Source organism: Xyrauchen texanus, chromosome 33 (genome assembly GCF_025860055.1).
Source record: "Xyrauchen texanus isolate HMW12.3.18 chromosome 33, RBS_HiC_50CHRs, whole genome shotgun sequence".
Taxonomy (NCBI): domain Eukaryota; kingdom Metazoa; phylum Chordata; class Actinopteri; order Cypriniformes; family Catostomidae; genus Xyrauchen; species Xyrauchen texanus.
Window position 1 is genome coordinate 14783311 of NC_068308.1, and position 26911 is coordinate 14810221.

The 26911-nt window shown below is 38.5% G+C and overlaps 2 protein-coding genes across 3 annotated transcripts in view; one reads left to right on the forward strand and one right to left on the reverse strand.

Annotated features, from left to right (window-relative positions):
• The window catches only part of lmf1 (lipase maturation factor 1), a 43090-nt gene extending 26939 nt beyond the window's left edge, over positions 1 to 16151 (reverse strand). The window contains exons 1-5 of one of the 2 annotated variants that reach the window (XM_052102459.1): positions 15922 to 16151; positions 15411 to 15720; positions 15006 to 15016; positions 11031 to 11179; positions 976 to 1041 (exon numbers count right to left, since the gene is read on the reverse strand). In XM_052102459.1, the coding sequence (XP_051958419.1) occupies positions 976 to 1041; positions 11031 to 11179; positions 15006 to 15016; positions 15411 to 15720; positions 15922 to 16141 (756 nt within the window). In that variant the 5' untranslated portion in view covers positions 16142 to 16151. Of the gene's footprint in view, positions 1 to 975; positions 1042 to 1129; positions 1198 to 11030; positions 11180 to 15005; positions 15017 to 15410; positions 15721 to 15921 lie in introns of those variants that run through there. The other variant, XM_052102458.1, reaches the window with a different exon arrangement.
• A 2470-nt stretch (positions 16152 to 18621) lies between these two features.
• Positions 18622 to 21582, forward strand: LOC127626569 (transcription factor Sox-8-like). Its single transcript, XM_052102454.1, has 3 exons — positions 18622 to 19129; positions 19617 to 19846; positions 20215 to 21582. The coding sequence occupies exons 1-3, from the start codon at positions 18738 to 18740 to the stop codon at positions 20874 to 20876; spliced, it is 1284 nt and encodes a 427-aa protein (XP_051958414.1). The 5' UTR covers positions 18622 to 18737; the 3' UTR covers positions 20877 to 21582.
• Positions 21583 to 26911: the final 5329 nt, after the last annotated feature.

A 26911-nucleotide genomic window follows, 5' to 3' on the forward strand; every position in this document is an offset into this window, starting at 1 on the left:
CAAACTTTCAAGATTTTTTGAGCATGTTAAGAGACCCAAAAGCCCCTGAAACCTTGAAAAGAAGAATGTTAACAGTAATCCTTAGGAAAACAATAGGGCCTCCTGCTTGGGCCCTAAAAATAATTTGTTATTATTATCATCAATATTATTTGTTTAAAAGTTATAACAATATTTAAGTTGAATGGGTTCCTAAAATAATTGTGAATGAAAAGTGGACTGATATCTTAAAACTAAATTAAACAAAAAAATAGATCTGAAGTCCAGATTCAAGTTGAAAAGAAAAAATTGCAAAGAAAACTGGAATCTTTTCTACTGAAGACATAGACTGGAATTACTGTTAATTTCGCTGCTGCATTATCCAGTAGACTAGTTAAAAATACAAATTTTCTTAACAAGCTATACATTTATATTGAAATAATATGTAGCAAGAGGTTTGTTTTTCTGTACATATAAAAGAGTACCCCCAATTATTTTCACACAATGGGGATATTCTAATCTGATTATGCAAAAAACAACACTGTATCGGATCAGGATCGGTGGTATTGGCCGATACTGAGATTTCAGATATCAGAATCAGATAAGAAGATAAAAAGTGGTATCGGTGCATCCCTAGTTAACACAGATATTGTTCACACCTTGTGGCTATACTTTTGAAACAGTGAGTATTTTAACGTTTACGGATTGGCCCCATTCACTTCCATTAAAAGTGCCTCACTGGAACCCAAATCATAGCTTGTTTACAGAACAAAAACATTCTTGTGGTAATCAACATTATGCTACAAATACTGTCGATTGAGCTTAACATGTATTGAACCAGGAATATTCCTTGAAAGGTACGGTAGCAAAACAACCTGCTTAATCCTAAGGAACAAAAAAAGAGTGGGAAATGTCCCATTAAATGCTAAAGGATAAACGAAATGGTCAAAAAACTGAAGTAAAAGGAAGATTAGAGCAAATGTGTACACACACACACACCTCATAATGGTAGTCCATACAGGTGAGATCCCTCCAACACTGGTCACCTCTGATCTTGATCAAACCCTGATGAGATAAAGACAATACAGTCAGTCCAGTTCTGAGGTCATTTTTTGCAAATAAGATATTATGAAGAACAAACATTTGAAATGACCATCTTTGTTACAAGAAGACACTTGGAGAAATAGTTCGCTGTGCTTTAATCCTCGTTGAGGCCATAAAAATGAATTTGTACATTACAGTATAACTGGAGCTGCAAGTATACTTTCTATCCCGTCATTGCTTTAAGAGTTACATCATTAGTGCAGAGGAAGAGAGAGAGCTTCACCACCCATCAAATGTATTATTAGTGGCAGATTTGACATTTTTTTAACTCTTGACAGCTGTTTTTCTTAACCTGCGGTGATTTGGATCTCTCTTTACCAAATCTACCAGAAAAGCCAAATACATGGTGAGGTACTGAAAGAAACACACTCTGAGTCAGGTTAAGCATTACATTTTCCACACAAAAAATACAAAGATTTACATATGTAATACGAAGCCTAATCTAAACATGTGCGCTCCATCTAGAAACAGTCTGACTTTTCTCAAGAGAGCCTATATGCAACCAGCGTTCACATCCCAGAGAGAAACTAATGCATCAGTAGGTTTTGCTGCTTATCAAGTGCATTCTTGCATTTATGACATTATGGATAATGTAATAAGGAACCTTGGAATGAGTATTAGCTCCCTAAAATGTGACTGCACTAATGCGAAAATGACTGCCTCCCACCCTCAACCCACTTATCATCTGGCCAATAAATAAAGCCAGAATTAAGACCATCCGACCAAAAATGTACAACTGAAACGCTGCTGTCTGACAGTCACATTGCTTTAACGACAATAATTCACATCTTCTGCACTATTTTATAATTCTCTAAATTACAAATAAATTCGATTAAAAGGGATCACGTTGCATGCATGGTACACAGATAAATCCAGATTTTCTAATGAATTGAATCCTTGACAGTGTCAAGAAACAAAAGCCATACTTGCTGTTTTACTGGATCTTAGAGCTGGAAATGCATGTTTATACTTGTTTAACAAACAATCATACATGGAAGCTTAATAAAAATATATTTTAACTAAAAAATGTTTCTTGGTGAATGAACAAGGTGTGCAAAATCTACTTCACATATTATTCTTTTTAAACCAGATGAATATTGCATCATACTAAATTATTACTGTGGAACCCAGTCAAGTTTATTATTATAATATAATACTGAATTATTATTATTATCAGGATAAGATTTGTTAAAGATAAATTAATATATTTCTGTCCAATTTATTCTAAACTGGCTTTTTTATTTTGACACTGTAAGTGCAGTCATGTTTATTTCACCTTCACCAGGAGCTTTTATTATGAAACAGGAAGTGCAATGTTTGTTTGACAGTTATGAGTTTTGCATCTTGTGAACCGCAGTCAAATTCTTCTTTACTGTTCCGCATTTGTAGATTTGTATAATAACTTTATATCAGTTACTAATGTTTGGAATTGCTCGAATGCTTGAACCTACAGTACTTCAAATTGCAGGTGAACTGTGCTACAAACACGAACCCCCACGCAGATCAGTGCGTCACCAGTTCATTCTGAAGTGCACACGGACCATGTTTTTCTGTCTTTTTTCAGCCTTTGGCAGTTAAATAATCACATATGATCATATCTCCATTTGATGTTAATTTGATTAATTATACAGCCCTGAAGACTTGCGAAATAAGTCTACTGATACACTATGAAACTTAATGGCCAAATAAAAGGCTCATTAATATCATCGCGATATTCAAGATATTGTTGAATTTTAAATCGTCAGCAAAATCATCAGGATTATATCGTGGGTATTAGATGTATCGCCCAGCCCTAGTTAGTTGTATTGACACTTTTCGTTGCAAATGTTTTTAAACAAATTGTTCAGGTTAATGGGCTCTCCTCTCATTTGGCTTAAAGCCAAAATTTTCCCAATGCAGCTGTGGAATGCAGCTTTGAAACCAAGTCCATTTGGACTTATTCTTCCTAACGTTCTAGCTGGAATTATGCAGTCGTCGGGAAAAACACCTATTAAAACACCTATTAGCCTCGAGTAACACGTAATCTCCGCCAGTCATTGTACTGTGTGTGTGTGTGTGTGTGTGTGTGTGTGTGTGAGCTGCCAGAGCCCAGTCTCTGATACAGAGAGGACAGAAGCAGAGCGACTGGTTAAATGTTGGTGATATTCAATCTTGTGTAAACAAACATGCATGTAAACGCAATGGGCAATACCAAGGTCAGTAAAAAATGTATCGAGGTCATGACCATATATTGTATGACAAGTCAATAACGTAATTATTGTGACAGACCTAGGGCTCCATCTTAAAGAGTAGCGTGACTTTCGTAAAAATGAATAGCTTGTAGCTTGGCAAACAATGCTTCAAAACTGCTAATAATTCAGACGGACATTACTAACATAGACAAGTAGCTAAACATGCAACAAAACATCACCAGTGTTTGTCTCCAATTAGTAGGCTGGAATTCAGCTAGGAGAAATTCCACTTTCAGGCATTTACACTTAACATCATTATCCATTTTAGCTGACAAAGCTTTTGTAACAAGGATCTTGCATAACTCTTCAATAATGCTGCCTGTACAACAGTTAATGCTCCAATTACTTATACAAAACAACAACGTCTTACTCTATAGCGGTAAAGAGATCAACATCTTGCCAGTATGGCACTTTGTAACGCCAAGGGCAATTTCTCCTCATTTCAATTTAGACATCTAAATTTAATTCTAGTTAATTAGTGTCAGTCATGCATGAGAGAATCCAAATATCCAATATTACTGTAAAAACCAAAGACTCAGTTTTTAGCACACAGGTGCATGTGACAGGAATTTAACCATACTATCTGATGGGCACTCTTTTATAGGTGAATTAAAAAGTCATTAAATTCCCTACTCTACAAATCGCCTCTATAAAAGTTTAGCTGACAGGAGACAGTAAAGCCAGGGAGAGCTGTTCTTGCCCATGCTTGACACAGCCTTAAGGAATGCCAAAAGCTCTTGCCAACCATCCAAATGAGGAAACTTCAAAAACACACACACACAACGGCTGAAACAGGCGAAATGTGCCTGAACAGGAGGCACTCTGGTATATACTCAAGAAAGATGTCTTTTCCTTAATATGTATAATACACCAACTGAATGCAATCTAAAAATTAACACTTATTGAAATTTTAAAGGAAGTACCTTTCATTCACAAACTACTTTCAAATAAATAAATCAAAATTTTAAGAAACCCCAAACAACAAAATATCCATGCACTTACAATTTGAGGTTGATCTAATATTTAAGTCCAATTACCAATTCAAAATATCATGGGGACATTATAAAATAGATAGCACACCAAGGCTGAAATTATCATTAAAAAAGCTTAAATGTGTTAAATGTGTTAATTTGGGCTGAATTAATTGCAGAAGTTAAATATTTTGAACAAAACCACTAACCAGAATGTTTGAGGAAAATCAAGCACAGCTGAAAAGTATCACACTAATGCTTTTAATCCTTCTTAGATCGATTTGTGGAAGACTGATCTGAACTAGATTGAACTATTTTTCCTCAATGCATCTGTATTCACCATATAAATTAGACAAGTATTTGTTGAGGTAGTTTATTTCATGAATTTTCTAGCACTGGCTGCAACAAACTTCAAAAGTTCAAGACAAATGGCTTATGAACATGAACAGATGGAGAGTAGAACATTTCAAACATGTGAGGTTTGACCCCTGATGGAATGTGTGAACTTCAGCCGCTAAGTGAAAGATTCCTTGAACAATCTGACACACATCAAGCATAAAGTTTCAACAGATACTAAATGTGTTGAGCTGATGGATTCGGGTGAACCACAAGAAAAGGAGTCCAGTCAGACATCCTCAAGCCTCAAGTCTGAAGGACTTCAAGAGCTGCTTTGATGTGTGATGAGAAGCAAAAAAAAGAAAAATGATCATGAACTTCAACTTGGCGACTGATTCAGCTGAGACCTTGGGCAGACTATTTTCATAAAATGCTGGCATCCTTTGAGTCCTTCTCGGAATAGAAATGCTAAACACTGTTTTGCTCATTTGGCTAATGCAGCATATTACTGCAAAAAGTTGATGCTAATGAATTTTTTGCCACAACAATTTTTATTTAACTGCACTGTTAAAAAAGCATTTGGCTTGTGTAACTGACCTCTCTTGATTCAATATTTTGAAGTTTGAAATGAGGATCTAGAATGCTAATGACTCATCAAGTTACCAATGACAAGAACTGCTGTGTATTATGATGACAGAGAAGTCCCTATACACAATACAGGAATTATAGTTTAAAGAGGCCCTATTATTCTTTTGGGGATTTTACCTTTCCTTTAGTGTGTAATATAACTGTTTGTGCATGTAAAAGGTCTGCAAAGTAACAAAGCACAAAGTCCACGCAAAAGAGAGTCACACTCTCCCACAAACAACACTGCTCAAGAGCTACACAAAACCGCTGGTTTGTAGTCCAGCCATTTCTTCCGTAAAGTATCACTATGTAATACATTTGCATAATGCCTGCCTAAGGGCTACTTTGGCCTGCCCGCTAGGATGAGTTGGGTTAGTGTTGTCACCATATTGAGAAGACGCTGTTTTCTTCACTCTGGAAGCAAAACCTCATTGTTTGGGCTTCCAAAGGCAGACAAATCGAAGTATCAGTGGTTAAAATGTATTTTTAACACTATTCCTCAGCAGTACAACCACAAACAATGCCTGATTTTAAAGATGGTTACTCCTGAAAGATGGTGCAGTTCCCACTTTGTTGGGACAATCTGGCATTTCAGGATCACAACCTGTAAGTATGGTTGATTATTTGTGGATTTATCTGCTACCGAGAGTTCAAATGCGGAGTTTTGTGTTGTAGCTACGATGTACACCCAGTGCACAGCTGAAGGTCTCTGCTAACCTGATAGCTAATGTTTTTGTTTTGAAATAGTTCTGCTAAGCAGCTGCAGGCCCACTTTTACCAACAACTGTGTAGAATTATGCAGATTGTTTGTCGTTCTTACTATCATGAATAGTGATCAAGTGTGGTGATGGATTTATTTTTACAAACGGTCATTTTATGTCTGCAATCCACGGTAGAGCTCAGCTAACTTGCTATGTAATGTTATTGTTTGGTAAGGGTTTACTATTCAGCTGTGGGCTGGTTTTTACCCAAAACTGTGTAACAAAATGGTCGATCTCAAGAGTCTTTATCAGTGGTAAAGTGTGGAGGTTTACTTATAATTAAGTAAGTTGTAATGTTACGGCCACTATCCACAATGGCTAACTTGCTCACTAACTCTCTAATAAACCTGGTAATGTCCAACAGGGAGTAAGCCTCTGTTCTCCATTCAAAGCTCAGCTAAAAAGGTTTGGCTACACCCATTCCAGCAAAAGATGACTAACTTAGATGCACAACGTGTTTTTTACCTGAAGTTTTGTTAGGTTCACAATAATCAACAGTGTACTTCTAAGAAAGCTTCTAAATTAAAACTTACCACTGTGAAACTTTCTGCTCAAATCATGCTTGCGAAGATGGTTCTGATCGATCAGTTTTTTTCTTGCAAACTTTCATTATCAGACACGGACTCAAACTGGTATGGCATAACCAACACCACTGTTACCGTAGTTCAATAGTGTTTACAGCTGTTAAGGAAGCATGAAACTCAGTTATGGTAAGGCGCGTTACATTTCCGACCTGCGGTTGACCAATCACAACAGACTGGACCAGATGACCAATCAGAGCAGACTGAGCTTTTCGTAAAGGGGGCCTTTAAAGAGACTAAATCAGACTGTTTGAGCAGAGGATAAAATAGGTGTTGCAGCAATGTACAGTATTAGAAAAATTATGTGTTTTTTCAACATTAAAGCATGTAAACCTATTCTAGTAGACCCCCAAAATAAAATCATGAACCTGTAAATTAGCATAATATGGGCTCTTTAAAGAATTAATTTTATATACACTACCAGTCAAATGTCACCATCTTAAAACTAGGGCTGCCAAGTAAATGCATTATATCAGTGAGATTAATTATATAAAAAATTATGTATTGCAAAAAAATTAATCATGCATTAAATCATATTTCTACCATCGGAGCAATTCAAGCTTGAAATACCACATTCATAACATTCGTGAACCCTGCGTACATATGCATGGATGTTGTATTTTGGCTTTGCTATATGCAACGCATCATTTTAAATAATTTAAACCGACTGATCTCAGTTCAGTAGTTTTTGGGCTGTCAGTAAAGGGTTAAACTTTTGCCATACGGAGTACTTACAAAACAACATGGTGCTGACCACAGCAGAGTTTGCTTTTCAGGAGAAACATTAACAAAACTACATCTGGTAAAAAAAAACTTTTTTATATTGACACCTGTTTAATTTAAAAGATTAGAGTCTGTATTTTATTTTATTTTTTAAATAATGTATTTTTAAAATATGAGCGATTTATCATGAATTCACCACGCTGCTAAACTCATGTACATTAATGAGTACATCAGAGCATTTCTTCCTTTATTGTGCATTATCACAATGAGAATCAATGAGTTCACCCAAAAACAGAAACATTTTACTTTCAGAGGCTTTATATGGAGTAAGGATGAAAATACTGAGTATTTCGAACTGTTTAGAGAACGAGGCAGACAGACAGCACACTGGAGGTTAATTATTCACTAAATAGGGAGCAAGGGAGAATCCTATAGCTAGCAGCTATAGCACATTCACTAATAAAATCCAACCAAAATTCAGTTTCAGGCTGCAGATGATGTTTGGACCACTTAACATGTTTGGCAGACATGAGACAATGGTAAATATTACTTAGATTTTATATTTATAATGTATAAATTTGTTTTAACATGGTTGGAAGTGATTGGATGATGGTGGCTATTACTTTGAATCAGAATTAATTGTGCTAATTTCTGATGTAATGTCTGTAACATCTCAAAAACATGAGTACCCAACACTCCTGTAAACATAATAAAAAATGTGACTAAAAAAACATTGTATAGCTTGGTATTATTAAAAATTTCACAAATTAGTCCCACTGTACACATATGTTGCCATCAATTTTTCAACTTCCTTAAAAAAAAAAAGCCTGTTTATTAGGTGCTACTTGTTACAAATCAAAAAGGGAAATGGAAAATGCACACAGCAGTCACACTCAGGCAACCTGCAGCTGTACAAGCAACAAACAACACTTAATGATGGCAGACGGCACAAGATGAGGACAAATTCTTGTGTTCAAGCGCAGCTATTTTCATTAGCTTACCTTACTCTGCAAATATTGATATATGCGATTAATTTGATTAAGCGGCACATTTCTTTTGATTTGCTTAATTTTTATTGACAGTCCTACTTAAATCCCATTTTATCTTAAAGGTGCAGTATGTAAGATTCAGAAACCCTTGATATTAATGACACCTGTGGCCGTTAAGTGAACTGCAGCAGCTACCTGTTGCTCGCGCTCGTGCACACACTCCATAGGGACGCAAGTATCGACCAAAACAATGACAAAACAGACAAAGAGACTGAACGTGATTCACAGACATCATGCTGAAAGAGGCTGTATATTATATTTGACACTCCAGTGCTGGAACAGGGCAAAAACAAAGTGTGGATATCGGTCTGACTATATGAGACTGTTGTTTGAAGTAATCACTTTTCTTTGCATGATACATTGACTGCATTTATATGATAGCATATATCAGCGTTAGCTAGCTAGTCAGCTTTATCTATAACTGTTAGATACATTTGGTGGATGATGACAGTAGCTGTATATAAAATAGGCTGTACATTATAAATATGTTGACACAATTCAGTATTGATGTGATTCAATGACAACTGTCATTTTGATATATCGATGCAATATTGTTTTATAATAATAGATTGTATATATTTTCTATATAACCAAGTTACGTCACACTAATGAATGGAGCTTTTTGCATTATCTTGAACATTGTCTACATTTACATTTACATTTATGCATTTGGCAGATGCTTTTATCCAAAGCGACTTATAGAGCCCTTATTACAGGGACAATCCCCCCGGAGCAACCTGGAGTTAAGTGCCTTGCTCAAGTACACAATGGTGGGTGCTGTGGGGATCGAACCAGTGACCTTCTGATTAACAGTTATGTGCTTTAGCCCACTACGCCGCCACCACCACCACTCCCGTCTAGCATTCATTTAATTTGTTATTGTAGTTTAGCTAAATTTACACAGATCAATCCATATGGCACTATATTTCACATGCTTTGCAGTTATGTAAGTTTACCTGTCCAGTAAGAAGAACACCAGTTCAGTGTCGGTTTTGATCACAAAACCAAACAAAGGTCCCTCCAGGAATCAAATGCCCTGCTGATGTTTACTCTAGTTTTCGCTCAATCACGATCACATTCCCACTTTGCCAGACGGGAGTCAGTAGATAAATGTTTTTTGGCTTACACTCTTAGTGTGTGTAGGAGTCGGTGTTGTAATGGGAGCTGGACGTTTGCTGGATTCCATCTCTAAGGTAATGTTACCTAGTGTTACAGTTTGTTGTCGCTGTTGAATAGCGGAATAGAAGCTATTACTATTAGGCTCTCGGGAGTGCGCATAAACGTCACATCCTTTGGATTTTCCCTGCAAAAGCGGCCTGCTCTCTTTGCATGAAAATCAGTCTACATGCTTTAATAGGCAACGTAGGCAGTCCGAGAAGGGCTAATTTATTAAGTTGCGTTACAAGCCGTTCGCACATTGGCAAAAAAAGGGCAAATATTACATGAAAATTGTTACATATTGCACCTTTAAGGTTTACAATAAAATTATTAAAATTAGTTTTGTAAACAATATAAATTCTGCCTATGGTAAATGGTCTGCACTTATGTAGCGCCTTTTTAACCTTAGCGGTATTCAAAGCGCTTTACACCGCACCTCATTCACCCATTAACACACACATTCACACACCAATGACGGCAGAGCTGCTATGCAAGGCGCTAGCCTACCATTGGAAGCCTATTATGTAGTTTATAAAACTACAATTTAATTTAATTAATATTATTTTAATGGATGAAAAAGACAAGAAGTAAAAGCAGCCAACAAGGATCCAACATAAATGGGAACTCCTTTAATACTGTTTAAAAAGTATCGCAGGTGGATAGTGGGTATCTTGAGAAATTGGCTGAGAGAAGGCCAAGGGTGTGCAGAGCTGTAATCTAGTCCACGGGTGATTACTTTAAAGAAGCTAAAATATAAGATAACATTTTTGGTCATGGATAATCCCCATACTTCCTTTTGTGTTATTTCATAGTTTTGATGACTTCACCATTATTCTAAAATGTGGAAAATAGTCATAATAAAGAATGATTATGTGTGTCCAAACTTTTGACTGCTAGTGTGAAACGAATCATTAGATGTTTCCCAGGAAAGTGATGTGGACAAGAGTCATACATCTCTTAGGGCCTAAATTATGGTTCTTTATTTCCATCAACATTCAGACAATGAATGTGAAGAAATCTGAAGAGACACCACAAATGAATGATAATCATTACCATACTATTAAAACCAGCTTTTTTACTTTACCTTTCAGTCTGTGAGTCATACTGTTTTTTTATTCTGCTTGTGTTCGAGGGGAAATGGCTGTAGAGTTTTTACAGTTGTAAGTACTTAAAGGCAATTATATTCTTGGCCTTGTTTAACCAAATGTGCAGCTCCCTTTCCCAATTCCTCCTCATTTATGGCCCTAATTGGAAAAACATTTTCATCTACATGGCAACCTCCATACCTTGGCAGACAATAGTTATGGGCCAGCGTTACAGCAGTCACAGAAACCATAAAAAATCCAGACAGAAGTCGTCTGACGGTGTGTGTTTAATGTGTGCATTACCTATACATGTATACCTTTTAGTTTTTTCATTTTTGACATTTTGACATTTATGACTAAGGGGAGGCCTGGAGGAAAATGCATAAATGTGTGTGTGCGTGTGTGTGTGTGTGTGTGTGTGTACTGACCGCACCCAGCATGATGCGAACTATGAGCCAGCGGAAGGTCCATATGGAGATAAGCGAAGGTGGGCAGCATCGTGGCATCTGTGCCAGGCTCCACAGTGGGCACAGGAAGATACCCAAGAATCCAGTTTCCAGCAGTTGGCTTTCCCAACCTAAACAAACCCCCACACACACACACACATACAAAGAGTAGCTAACAACACACAGCAATAAACAGATTTAAACAAACACATGCTGATCAAATACACTACACACCAAAATCAGATTACACAAGGTTTTCTATGTTTGTAATGGTAGTGGAAAATGAATGAAAATAAAACAGCATGTAAATCAAAACACTACAAAATGTTGTCTAAATGATTTCACATGTCCACATTCTGGCCAATGCATTTGTTATTACAGAATAATGATTTATAAAAATCTTTTTATAGAATTTGCACTCACAGTAAGCAATTTCAAGCCAATTAAATATTTTTGAGCAGAGCATAGCTAAATATATATATATACCTGTATATATATACATTTTTTTTTTTTTTTTTTTACATTTACTAATTACATTTCGATAACACTTTACAATAAGGTTTGGTATGTTAACATTGGTTTATGCAATAGTTAAACAAAAAAACTCTAAATATGAATAACTACAGCCTTGACCAACACAAAATAGGTCTCATTTTAAAGCTCAGTAGCTGTACTTTACATGTAGGCATTATGACCAAAACTGAACAAGTGCTTTGAAATTTACAGACAAATCAGAAGTGTTCCATTTTTTATTATTTATTTATTTATCATTTTCTCCCCTTTTTCTCCCAATTTGGAATGTCCAATTCCCAATTTGTTTTAAGTCCTCATTGTGGCATAGTGACTCTGGTGGTGGAGGACGAATCTCAGCTGCCTCCATGTCTGAGACATCAACCCTTGCATCTTATCACGTGGCTCATTGAGCGTGTTACCACAGAGACATAGTACGTGTGGAGGCCTCACGCCATCCACTGCGGCATCTATGCACATCTCATCACATACCCCACTGAGAGCTAACCACATTATAGCGATCACGAGGAGGTTACCCCAAGTGACTCTACCCCCTTACTTTACTTACTGTAAAGTTTTACCAAACTTCTGTGAATTTTCCCTAATTTTAAAGAAAAACAGAACAATGCAAATGTTCTCTTTTGATTTCACTTTGCATCAACACCATCCATTTCTCTCTTTGCTGCTGTCGAGTTTGTTTAAAAGGAACTCTTAAGCAAAGAATGTACTTTGAATCCTTAAAATACTGCCACCTAAATGTCTCCTTAAGGAGCCAATTCGTGCAAAATCCAGAGAGCTGCAGTGATCAGTATCAATGTACCGAGTGAGTACAGAATTATTTCACTGCATTTTTTTACTCTAAGCAGAGTATGAAGCAACAAACAGATTTCATCTGGCCTCAAGCCCAACTGAAACTGTTGAAACACTGAGATTAAATCAAAATGTTTTGTAATGATTGGATCACTTGCAACCAGCTCCCAGGCAGAATATATTCTATCATTGGTACAAATGCTGATATGAAATCTCCCTGGCAAAGGAACAGCCTTTTAACAAGCATGGAGGGCATCATAGTGCAGTGTTTACTTGTATAAAAAAGCCTGTGGATAGTTTGTGTGCAACTCACATTGGAAAGTGGGAAAAAATTAGTGATTGGAGAATGACAGTGGTCGGAGGTGGTCACATTTATCTCTTTAAAGTATCATACACTTAGGAGATGGACAGAACATATATTGGTTTTTATCAGTCCAGTATCTCTGTGCTATTTTTACACCCTCCACGTAATCAAATAACAAGATACATTTAATTGGTTTGGGGAGAAATGTGCAACACAACATTACATCTGCAGCTCTGCTGATTGGATTTGAGTCTTGGGAGAGGAACAGTAGATTTAGCATCATTGAGATACCATCAGGTTCTCTTTGCTCTTAATTTAGTTTACTCCTAACTGTACTGAACAGCTAAGTGAGGAGTTTATGAGACATTTTTACGTGGGGACAGATCCCGTATGAATACCCACACAAAAATAAAAAAGGATTTTTCAGCAGGACTATCCGTTTGTCCTACCAATGGCAGATGAGTGAAGTGTTCAAAACAACTGTTTGAAAAAGCTAAAAGGAAACTGTCATTATTTTTGCGTGTCCATTCTGAATGCTCTAGTGCTACAGAATTACACACTTCACCTTTTAATGTTTATAAGAATTAGACTAAATGAAAAGGTTGTGACCTAACCTTTATTTATAATAGCTAGGCTAATACAGACAACTATCATTCAGTGGCAAAAAAAGTATGTCAGCCCTTTGGAAGTAACTGGTTTTCTGCATTAATTGGTCATAAAATGTGACCTCATCTTCTTCAAAGTCACAAGTATAGACAAACAACAATGTGCTTAAGCTAACAACACACAAACACATATAATCTTTCATTAGATTTAATAACTGGTCGATCCTCCTTTGGCAGCAAGAACCTCAACCAAGCATTTCTGGTAGCTGCAGATTAGACCTGCACAACGTTGAGATTATGTTTTCATGTTGCCATACGTAGTGTTGCATTTTCTTTCCAAACAATTGAACCTTAGTTTCATCAGTCCACAAAACATTTTCCCAGTTGCTTTGTAGAGTGTCAAGGTGGTCTTTGGCAAAATTCAGGTGCGCAACAATGCTTTTGATGGAAAGCAGGGGCATCCTTCATGGTGTCCTGCCATGGACACCATGCCTGTTTAATGATTTCTGTATGGTAGACTCATGAACAGAAATGTTAACCAGTTCCAATGACTCCTTCAATTCTTTAACTGTCACTCTACAGTTCTTTTTTTACATCATTGAGCATTCTACAGTGTGCTCTTTTGAGTCATCTTGGCTGGACGGCCACTTCTAGGGAGAGTAGCCACAGTACTAAATTGTATACATTTACAGACAGTTTGCCTAACTGTGGACAGATGAATATCTAAGCTCTTCAAGATAACTTTGTAACCCTTTCCAACTTTATGCAAAACAACATTTCTTGATTGTAGGTCTTCTGAGATCTGTTTTTTTGAAAGGCATGGTCTGCGTCAGCAGATGCTTCTTGTGAAGAGCAAACTTAAAATGTTTGAGTGCTTTTTATAAATCAAAGTAGCCCTGACCCACACATCCAATCTCATTTCATTAATTGGATGTCAGGTTTGCAAACTCCTGACTCTAACTAGCGTTTGTTGACATAATATCATCGGGGTTCACATACTTATTCCAACCTACACTGTGAATGTTTGAATGATGTATTCAATATGTACAAGAACAACACAATAATTGTGTGTTATTAGACTTTTAAACAGATTGTGTTTGTTCATTATTGAAACTTAGATAAAGATAAAACCATATTTTAAGACAAATTTATACATAACTGCATGTAATTCCAAGGGTTCAAATTCCTTTTTAAATTTATATTAAAAACCCACATTCATATCTTCCGCTCTCTGAAAACCTCTACTGAAACATATTGGCTGGACTTACTAATGGGTTTAAATTAAATCCTGATTGGTCACTTGAGCCCACTTGTGGTTACCTTGTTTATATGGAGATTTTGTATTTAGATAGGACTGGAAAATGAAAGTGGGTGATCACAATTGCTGTCTTAGACTGAGGATAAAAGTTCAAACAAATCACTCAGCATAAATATGATCCCCCACTGTGACCTGGCTCGGTCAACACACTGCTAAACAGATTTGGCTTCTATGCCTCAAAAGGTCACACTTGTGAATCTCCCAAAAAGAAAACCTAAACACTGAGGAGGAAAGCCTGCAGATTATGCTAATGTTCCAATGACTCATTAAAACATGACTTTAATGTGGACTTTGTGAATGTTGCTATTAGAAATAAAACAGTCCATGAAATACTGGAAAACAGAGAAACATCTGACTACTTGCGCTACTATGACATTATTTAACAAACAACGTGAGAGATGATTACTCACCAAAAGAGTACCTAGAGGGAACAAACAAATATACTTGATTTAATTCATTTTCTTCAGAAAACAGTTCAAATGGCATTCAATTTAAGGTTGGACTTTTTTAATATGACAAAGATGTGTGTGTCTGTGTGTGTGTGTGTGTGTGTTCAAGTATATATGGTTTTCAAGGACTATTCACTAGCATTATTCTAGATTATACGCATGTAATTATGCTATAAACATGGTTTATGAGGACACCGCAAGTGCTTACGAGAACATTTTTTATGACGACATTAGTGTCCAAATAATTCAAATCACTTAAAAAAGGGGATAGAATCTACAGTTCGTACAGTCCTCATAAGGATAGCTGCACCAGCGTGTGTGTGTGTGTGTGTGTGTGTGTCTGTGTGTGTGTGTGTGTGTACTCACCAAAGCTGTCCAACATTCACAATAGAGTGATATAAGATCCAAAGTAATGCCATGATGATCATATTGGCCCTTCCCATGAGTAGAACAAACCCTGACAATGCCATCCCTGCCACAGCAATGCCATCTAGATTGGCATCCATGTCATTCCAGTCCATAAACCAGAGGATTGAAGGAGTGTATGCCAGGGCCTCAATGCCAATCTTCCCACCCACATAGCGTTTGACACTCCTGAGGTAGTCCTTGCATGGCATGAGCCCTTTCTCTCCAATGAGCTGTTTGTTCTGGTTGTGTGCAACAGTGAAAGCAACAACTAGAAATAAAGTAAATTAAGTGTAATTGCTTCCATTTACACAATACAATATTTTACAGTTAGGACGTGCAAAGGTGAATGAACAAGCATTTCATAAATGTAACAAACAATAAATAGTGTTATATCAAGATGCACAGATGTACTTAATGATTTTCTCAGATCTCTAAGCAACTGCTTCCTAATGAGTTGGCACAAACTTACAGTAGATGAAAGCAATGGCTCGCAACAGCACAATCCGCGTGAGCCAGTAGGTCCCAGTTTGCAACGATACACCACATTTCTTATCATATTTGGTCAAGTCTTCGTCTTGCACTGTCTCGCTGCTGTTGTCATTTGCATGACTGTCTGAAATGAGCGGATCTCCACGTCGTTTTCTTAGGAAACTTTCGCTACTTTCTGAGTTCTCACTGGAAGTCGCCATATTTCTCTAAAACACTGCGCATGCGCAAGAGTTCAAGAGCTGCATGCTGACCAATCAGAGGACAATGCGCATCTTCCAACGCAATATTTTGATAATGGAACTATTCGTGTCTTTGTGAATATTAAAATGTACTTATATTTGGGATTTTACAGCTTATTTAAAAACGTAATGTGGGAAAAGCGCAAATCTAAAACAGCTACTAAACGTAGTTCAGGCTTGGGCAATGTGACGAAGTTTAAAATATTAAATATAAAATATATTAAGTAAGGTAAGATGTTTAGATTTAAAAGGGTTCATTAAAAGATTTAAATTATTCAACCATCAAATAAGAGTCGGTTTCACCCCCTTTGTAGCTGTGACAATTTCCACAAAATATAGAAAAACTGGTAAAACTTTACAATACGTTTATATTTGTTGACATTAGTTAAAAACATTAGGTAGCCTATCACAAACTAACAATAAACAATACTTTTACAGCATTTATGGTAACACTTGAAAATAAGGTACATTTGTTAACATTAGTTAATGCATTAGGTATCATGACCAAATAATGAACAAAATATTTTTTACAGCATTTTTTAATCTTTGTTAATGTTAGGTAATGTTCATCATTAGTTTATGTAAAAGTGCATTAACTAATGTTAACAAATACATCTTTTGATCTTAAAATGTATTGGTATATGTTGAAATGAACCTTAACTAAGATTAATAAATGCTTAATAAGTATTGTTAATTGTTAGTTCATGTTAACTAAAGTGTAAATATACTCTCAGTGAGAACTTTAGGAACACCTGCACACCCTCTTATTTATGCAATTATCTAATCAGCCAATCGTGAAACAGCAGTGCATAAAATAATTCAGATGCAGGTCAGGAGCTTCAGTTAATGTTCACATCAACCATCGGAATGGGGAAAAATGTGAACTCAGTGATTTCAACCATGACATGACTGTTGATACAGGACGGGCTGGTTTGAGTATTTCAGTAACTGCTGATCTCCTGGGATTGTCACACACAATAGTCTCTAGAGTTTACTCAGAATTGTGCCAAAAACATAAAACATCTATTGAGCGGCAGTTCTGTGGATAGAAATGCCTTGTTGATGAGAGAGGTCAACAGAGAATGGCCAGACTGGTTCGAGCTGACAGAAAGACAGAGTGATTGACTCAGACAATCACTCTGAACAATTGTAGTGAGCAGAATAGCATCTTAGAATGCACAATATGTCAAATCTTGAGTCGGATGGACAACAACAGTAGAAGGGCACATCGCACACTTTATTAGAACCATAGTGTTCCTAATTATGTTCTCAGTGAGTGTATATTGGTCTATAGGTCAACATTTATATAAATACAGCTATGCCTAAAAAAATAGAACAGAATTACAATGACACAGAATATAAATACAATACTAAAGTACAGAATATTTTATTTATACATCAAAATAGCTTATTTACAACCAGTGGCACATGCAGCTATACGACCATATGCACAGTGTGACCATGTGTAGCCTACTCCGAATGACCTGAGAAATATTTACTCTCAGAATATTTCACCAATTATGAAAAATGTGTCCTGTATTTCTGTTGGCTGTTTAAAAGAACTAGCGATGCCCAATTTGCAAATGAATTATTATTTTCAGTCGGTTCTTTTCAGTGAATTGGCTAAAAGGGCTTGCAAAACGGTCTGAATCGATTCGTAATTCAGTACAATTCGTTAAGAGCACTCTTTCACTGAATCATTTAGAGTGGTTTCTTACACAGTAAAACAGTATCGGGATATTTACGAATATAGCACTGGATAGTGTAAATTTAAAATACTTTTTGAGAGGTAATATGTATGTATTATGCACGAAACGCGTCTGTCTGAACGTTTATTGGGAGAAATGCTTTAGCCAATAGTTACATGAATGCTACTCATATTCGAGAAAATAAATAAATGCTTATCCCAAAGTCACCAGAATTGAATGCTCTGGTGTTGTTTTTTGCAACATGACAGAAATCTCCCGGGGAAGCATGCCGCCGGACACCCCTAGATATAAGATTTATTAGGCAGATTTCTGTGCATACCCTCAGATTAAATCCTGCTGACGCCCATGTTTACAACTAGAAATAGCTGCATATGACTTGATTTGTGAACTGTTGGCATATACAGTGCAGGAAATCCCATAAGTATATTCACAGGTCCTGCAGTGACCTCTAAGTAACAGCCAAATCCTGCAAATATATTTCTCATGTGTTTTATTCAAGTTAGGTTACAAGTGTTTTCATACACGCATGCATTACTGTGCGTGGATGGGCGAAGTTTGAATTATTCAGGCAATCCACAGCAGTTGTGGTAATTCGGCCTAATTTGTTCGTCTGAAAGAACTGCAGATTTACCCGACCGACCAATGGGAGAGTTGCGCAAAAGCGTCTCGTCCAATAAGACGACCGAGGGAGGAGCGCGACAGTATGGAAACCTCACAAATATTTGGAATATAACGATTTAATAGCTAGTGAATTTAAGATATCCACAGGGTCTTCGTGCGTAAAATGCGCTATATACGGACTATATTGTAACTTTTTTATTTTAACTTCACCTAACGAGGATTTTAATATGTCAAAGGAGCCGGATAAAAGTCCTTTTGAGAGAGAAAACTCAGCTTTTATTGACGATATGGACTCTGATCCAGCGTCTTCTCCATCAACATGTGACGAACACGGATCCAAGCAGGCGCACACCGGGACCAGCAACAAGCCGAACAGCGAGGAGGATGACCGCTTCCCGCCGTGTATTCGAGATGCTGTGTCACAGGTTCTCAAAGGCTATGACTGGTCCCTGGTTCCGATCCCTATGCTGGGTAACAGATCTTTGAAAGACAAGCCTCATGTGAAGAGACCCATGAACGCGTTTATGGTGTGGGCTCAGGCTGCGCGCAGAAAACTGGCAGATCAGTATCCGCATCTCCACAACGCAGAACTAAGCAAGACTCTGGGCAAGTTGTGGAGGTAAGTGGGTGTGTGGAAACCGTGGAGGAGATGGATGTCATAAAGATCATTTGGGTCACACTTTACATTACAGTGCTCTAAAAGTCTACTGCACTAGAAAATGGTTGTGAAGTAACCTAAAAAGGTGCTTCATGTGGTAACATGAATACAAATACAAATATATATATATATATATATATATATATATATATATATATATATATATATATATATATATATATATATATATATATATATATTTTTTTTTTTTTTTTATGGGTTAAATCAAGAAAACATAGATCACTGAGGTAACTACAGTAGGTTACCACTTGTGTTAAGCTGCCTTAAACACTTTGTGAGTATTTTCACTGTTATAATTAGTTATAACAGTGTTATAATTATTAATAACACTGTTATTAACACTGTATTGATTTGTGTTACATCTTCTATATCATTTAAACACCATTGCTTCAATTGGATCATGCACACATTTCTGTACAATGTCCAGGCTGCTGTCTGAAAGTGAAAAAAGACCTTTTGTGGAAGAGGCGGAGAGACTGCGGCTCCAGCACAAGAAAGACTATCCAGATTATAAGTATCAGCCCCGGAGGAGAAAAAGCCTAAAGCCGGGTCAAAGCGAGCTGGACGCGGGGATTGAGAAGAATCATCACCCTTCGGATGAAATGTACAAGGTAGAACCGGGTGTGAGAGGCATGCACCATCAACCGCTCCATGGTGGTGAGTTGCTCCCAAAACTCTTATCTTATAAGTCTGTTACGTCACATGCACTTTACCACTAATTCAATGCAACATACGTCCAACAATGAAAATAAAAATAAATACTAATGTGCTTTATAGTACCAGCATAAACTGGCTTTATTCAAGTCAAAGTAATGTTTAACATGACTGTATCAGCCTGATTAATTTAGGTCACATGATTGAAAATCATTTTAATAACGGTCGTATCAAGTAGAATTAGTGCACTTTTTACCGTGTGTGTTTTAGTGCAAAATATGGGCAGTTTATTTTCTAACTTAGTGCAGTAATCATTTATGTTATTGTTTCGTTGCACACAAAAATATGCATTCTTTATGTTTCCAACTTAGTACAACCACATGGCCCTCCCACACCTCCCACCACCCCAAAAGCCGATCAGCACCAAGGTGCGAAACTGGAGAGCGCGAGACAGAATATCGACTTTAGCAATGTGGACATATCAGAGCTCAGCAGTGACGTCATTGGCAACATGGGCACTTTCGACGTCCGTGAGTTCGATCAGTACCTGCCGTTAAACGGTCACGCAGCGGTTAACACGGAGAACAACAGCGGGCAGCACTCCAGTTCTGGCTGTTTCAGCGCATCCTATCAACATCATCATCCCCACAGTAATGTTTTGACATGGAACAAGGGCTCGGGGTCACCATCCACATCCTCGCGGAACAGCACAAATGAGTCAAGCCAACAAAGACTGCTCATTAAAACAGAACAATTAAGTCCCTCTCATTACGGAGTGTCTCACGGGTCACCGACCCAGTTTGAACTGGGCTCATCCTCCGTCTCCAGCTCCCTCAATGACTGTCCCGACCTGCAGAGCTCCAGTTACTTCACTACATTTTCCAGGTACCCGACCGGCATTTATCAATATCCATATTTCCATTCATCCAGACGATCGTATGTGACTCCCGTTATGAACAGTTTGTCAAGTCCATCTCACAGTCCTGGGGCAAGCTGGGAACAGCCGGTGTACACAACGTTAACTCGGCCATGATGCGATTTTGCCATTGTGTGGGTCTGAAATAAACTCAGTGAAGGTGTAATCTTAGATTGTCTCACCTCTTCTAGGACTTATGTGGAGTGTGAATGTGCCTAAGTCCAAAAATGGTGTCTGAGTAGGTGGCTCCCAAGGTTTGGAGATATAGACTACAGTATGTGTGTCCCATATGATCCTGGACAGTCAGTATTTGGTCAAATGGGATGCTGTTTCTTTACAAGATGTTTATGGATAAAACTTTTCTGTTGCTATTTCATATACTTTTCTGGTGGGTTTCTAGACCTTTTGTATTTCTGTATCATTTTGGATTCGTTTTTCAACATTGAATGTTTTGTGTTTATACTCTGTCTGTACAGTACAAGACAATAACAGTATAATATTTTTTTCTGATTGAGAGCCAATTGAATGAAACTCTGTTAATACGTTATTTAAATGCAATCATGGACTTGGACCTTGCTAATACTGTATTAAAACTACATTTGCAATACTGTCTGATTATTCATTGTTCATTAAAGGGTTCACTGTCAAACTAGTAAAAATGGCAAATCCAAGTGCCCAATCCTTTTGGCACAATAATTTTATATGTAAATTGAAAGGAATGTTCCAGGTTCAATACAAGTTTAGCTCGGCAGCATTTGTGGCATAATGTTGATTACCAAAAATTAATTTCGACTTGTCCCTCATTTTCTTAAAAAAAGCTAAAATTGGGGTTCCAATGAGAGGCTCTCAATGGAAGTGAACGGGGCCAAATACGTAAACGTTAAAATGCTCACCGTTTCATAAGTATAGCCAAAAGACATTAACAATATACATGTTAACATGATTTTAGTTTGATAAATTCAGTCACTAACCTTTTCTGTTATATATAATTGTATAATTGTTTTTTGTCATGACGACATAACACCAGAAACTCTAAAACAACCATAAAACGATGATTTGAACAACTTCACTGCTCAAATAATACACAGTTTTTATAAAATTATACGTTTCACATTTCTGCCTTTAAACCGTCCAAAAATTGGCTCCATTCACTTCTTTTGTAAGTGCCTCACTGTAACCTCCATTTATGCCTTTTGTTTAAGAAAAACAGGGACGATTCAAAATAATATTAAACATTGTGCCATAAATGATGTCGATTTACCTAAACTTGTATGGAACCCAGAATATTCCTTTCCTCCTAATTAAATATTTAATACAAATATATTAGTCATGTATTAATTCTTCAATAATATAAATCATATTTACATTACTTATTAGAATAAATATTGAGGTCTAATTTAATACTGGAGAGTTGATATGTCATCTGGAGTACAGACGTGAGGCTTTTCAAAGCTTTAAAACAAAAGGAGAGAAAAAACAAGAAAAGAGAGAAAGCTGATTCCTAATGACAGTGCTTCTCAAAGGGCTCATTGTTTTGATTATAAAAGAGGCATTAATTACGAGAGGGGAAAAATAGTGGCACAAAACAGAAAATCATTAGCACTGCTGTTACAACAAAAAAGTACAACAAGTACACTTCCCTTTGTTCTTTGTGTAAACAGCAACACAAAAGCAACAGCAGGCACAAAATGCATAAATTGAGTGCAGTATAACCGAATAAGATCTTCATGATGTGGAAATGAGCCAGTGATTCCAAAGCAGATGGGTGTGGGTGGACTAGGACTTCTATTCTTTTGACTGAATTTTATTACATTGAGGATTTTTAAGTCACAATCAACAATTTAATTAGTGTTGACATTCAACACATATCATTTTGATTGCTGACATCAACAGATATTTCAATCTCGAGTTATGATTAGTAAACAGTAAGCAGTACAAGATGTACTGTCTCTTACCATTTAATTTCACTTTAACTTGACTACAGTGCTAATTTATACATTTAATATGATTGCATTGCATTGTTTTATGTTGAATTGTTATTGTATTCAGCTTTTTGAGACCCTAATCTCTGAAAGCTGGCATGTGAAAATCATTGTGATTTTAATCTTCAATGCAAGTGCCAATAAACAATGAGAAACAATAACACTGAGCCATTTAAGAGACCCCCACAGAAAGAACATAAAGCAAGTCAATCTGACTATGATTAGAGCAGGTTAGTTCAATGAATAACACATGAAGCTGAGTTGTCCACTGGATGTGTGATCAGAGAGGTCTATTATATAGGCTTGTAAATACATGCAATAGAGTCAGGACTCTTGAGATATTAGGTGATGAAGAATTAAATTACGTTGTATATATATATATATATATATATATATATATATATATATATATATATATATATATATATATATATGTAGACCATGTCGGGATTTACGTATTGTACTTTTTCTTTAATAGTACATCCATATGCTTTCCTGTTTGTTTGGGGGTTTTTTTAACACACATTTATTTACACATGTACAAATAAGTATACTGTATATATTCTGTAAATTCTTTATAAATAACCTGTTGAAATGGTGTGCATCCCATACATTGTGTGTCTCACAAATAGGATTTACAAATTTAGGAGACCAGAGTTAGCTGTTTCTTATGCTATTTTTTAGGGATGCATCGACGTCGGCTGCCAATATTTATCGGCCAATAATTGACCAAATTAAATCCACTGACATATCGGCAGTGCTGGGCGGATCACTGGTGAATTGTATTCAGGTACTGATTACAAATTATGTGGGGAAAAAAATACAATCAGTAACATAATCTCTTAGATGACATTTTTGAGGTAATATAATCTGATTACTTTTGGATTACTTTCAACCTAATAAAAAAATTATAATTATGTTACATGCATTTGAGTAGGATAATAATTTTTACATAAAAATACAAAGAGGAAGAAAATGTATTTATTACAAAAAAAAGAGCTCCTTATGACATTTTTTAAATAGTGCATTAAACATTACATGAATGAAATAAACATTAAATCTAACAGCAATGACAGGGCATGGCCCAAGTTTATAATTCAAAACACTGAGACATCAAGTCCGTTTTAAGCGCATTAAACAATCGCAGCATTACGAGCATTAATGACCATAAAATCAACATGAAACAATCATAAAATGATTCATCTGAAACACATTTTGCATTTCTTCATATCTGTAATAAGCATGAAAACGTATCGGTTACCTAACGTAACCTCGGTTCTCTCTAGATGAGGGAACGAGTATTGCGTAAGCTAGCTTACGCTACGGGAAAGATTCATCTTTTCTGAGATATTGAAGCCAAAAAATTATCCTTAATTTTTGTATCCATTGTCAACGCAGTGCGGCAGCTGCAGACCTTGAGCGGGCTAGCTAGCGAGCTCATAGGTTGCTCTGCGGCAACTGCTGCAGCCTATAGACGAGCTTGGGCGAACTCGCATCCAATGAGAGGCGTCCGCGCTCACTGCATCAAAGCCCGCCAAAAGGGCGTGACTAGAGTGCATATAAGCGTAGTTCGTAGGCTGGAACCCTGGTTTTCATTGACTGAAGCGAAAAGTCGCTCGTGGCGCGAAGCACGGCCGGCTACGCAATACTCGTTCCCTCATCTAGAGAGAACCGAGGTTACGTTAGGTAACCGATACGTTCTCTTCACGAGAGGTTCTCTCGTATTGCGTAAGCTAGCTTACGCTCACGGGAACCCATTGTCAGCGCCGTCGCGCCAAGCATCCACTGTATAAGCCCCAGGGAATTAAGGGGGACCGGGGAGCCCTTATGAGTGGGGAAATAATATTTGGCCGGCAAGAATGCGGGTCATTGATTGTGTAATACATAAGCACATAGTAGGACCGGGAGCGACAGAGCGGCGGTGCCGGTCTGTGTGGAATGTGTCCCATCAGTGCAGCTCACCAGGGGAGCTGTAGCGTATTAAACCGCTAGTAGTTTTGCCTGCAGAGCAGGCACTTCCATATTGTAAAATCTGACAAAGGTGGAGGGGAAGTCCATCCGCTGCCACACATATGTCGTGAATGGAAATTCCGCTGGACCATGCCCACGAGGATGCCATGCCTCTAGTGGAGTGAGCCCTAATGCCCAACGGGCATGGCAGGTCTTTGACGCGTATGCAGCAGCAATAGCGTCCACTATCCATCTAGATAGTGTCTGTTTCGAGCGGCGAGACCTTTGGTGCGCCCTCGAGCGAAACGAAAAGCTGCTCGGGCGTCTGAAAGCAGCGGAGCGTGCAGTATACAATCTCAGTGCTCTGACCGGGCAAAGGAGATTGGCGTCGCGTTCGCTATCCGGTGCTGGCAGCGCCGATAGGGAAATGACCTGTGCTCTGAAAGGAGTACCGATCACCTTGGGAACATAGCCGTGTCTAGGCTTTAAAATGACCTTGGAGTCACTTGGTCCAAACTCAAGACACGCAGGCTGACAGACAGCGCGTGAAGGTCTCCCACACGTTTGACTGATGACAGGGCAGTCAGAAAAGCGGTTTTGAGTGAAAGGTATTTCAAATCCACGGATTGAAGTGGTTCGAAAGGGGGCTTTCATAGTTTCGAGAACTATAGAAAGATCCCAGATAGGAACCGATGGAGGCGCGGGGTTCATCCTTCTAGCTCCCCTGAGGAAGCGGATGACCAGCTCGTTTTTACCCCATGACTGGCCGTGCAGGGGTTCAGCGAACGCCGCAGCGGCCGCCACTACACTTTGAGCGTGGATGGGGATCTGCCCTCATCCAGCAGCTCTTGTAGAAATACTGAGCAGCGACGACACCCCACATGTCCGTGGGTCCAGGTCTCTGTCGGTGCACCATTTTGAGAACACAGACCATTTTGGCGCATAGAGTCTTCTCGTGGAAGGGGCTCTAGCGTGTATGATGGTGTTTATTACTCCTTCTGGCAGAGCGACGGGTAGTCGTTGATCACCCACGCATGCAGCGCCCAGCGCTCTGGGTGGGGATGCCAGATTGTGCCGCGAGCTTGAGAGAGGAGATCTGCTCTCACTGGGATGGGCCACGGCGCTGTCAGTGACAGCTGCGTAAGCTCCGGGAACCATGTCTGATTCTCCCAGCGGGGCTATGAGGAGCACCGAGTGACGCGTTTCCCTGATCCTCTGCATTACCTGTGGCAATAGCGAGGCGGGAGGGAAGGCGTAAAGCGGGCGTCTGGGCCAGTCCTGGGCCAGCGCGTCCTCGCTTCGAGAAAAATACTGGGCAGTGAGAGTTCTCTTTGGACGCAAAGAGGTCTATCTCTGCTCTGCCGAATAGGTGCCATAACGTCTGGACTGTTTGAGCGTGCAGGGACCATTCCCCTGGGGAATATTGTCTCTGGACAGTCTGTCCGGGCCGTCGTTCAGGTGGCCTGGCACGTGCGTCGCCCTCAGCGGCGCAGGTGGCACTGGGACCAACTCAGTATGCGTTTTGTCAGATGGAAGAGGTTCCTGGATCTGACACCGCCCTGGCGGTTTAGGTAGGATACCACAGATCTGTTGTCGAGCGGACCAGGGCGTGGTGACCCTGAATGACCGGGAGAAAGCGCCGCGGCGTACTCGACCGCTATCATTTCCAGACAATTTATGTGAAGGAGCTTTTCCTGAACTGACCATAGGCGAAAACCGGAGAGCCCTCGCGAGACCGCGCCCCAACCCGTGTTGGACGCGTCTGTCGAGATGACTTTTCGGCGAGATACAGCTCCCATTGTCACTCCCGCTGATACCATTCGGCCACTGTCCAGGGCTGCAGAGCTGATATGCAGGTCTGAGTCACCTTGATGGGCTGGCGGCCTGTGGCCCAAGCCCGGCGAGACGCAGGTGTTTAGCCAATGCTGAAGCGGGCGATGTGCAGTAAACCCAGCTGAAGTACTGCTGCGGCTGAGGCCATGTAACCTAGCACTCTCTGGAATTTCTTCAGAGGCGTGAGGCTGTTCATCTGAAAAGATGCGGCTAGTCGCTGAACACGGCGTCGCGCTGTGTAGATAAGCGAGCCGTCATTGCCACGGAGTCTAGTTCTATTCCCAGGAAGGAAATGGTCTGACTGGGCTGTAGTGAGCTCTTGGTCCAATTGACTGCAAGACCCAAACTGTTCAGATGGCTGAGGAGAACTGCTCTGTGAGACAGAAG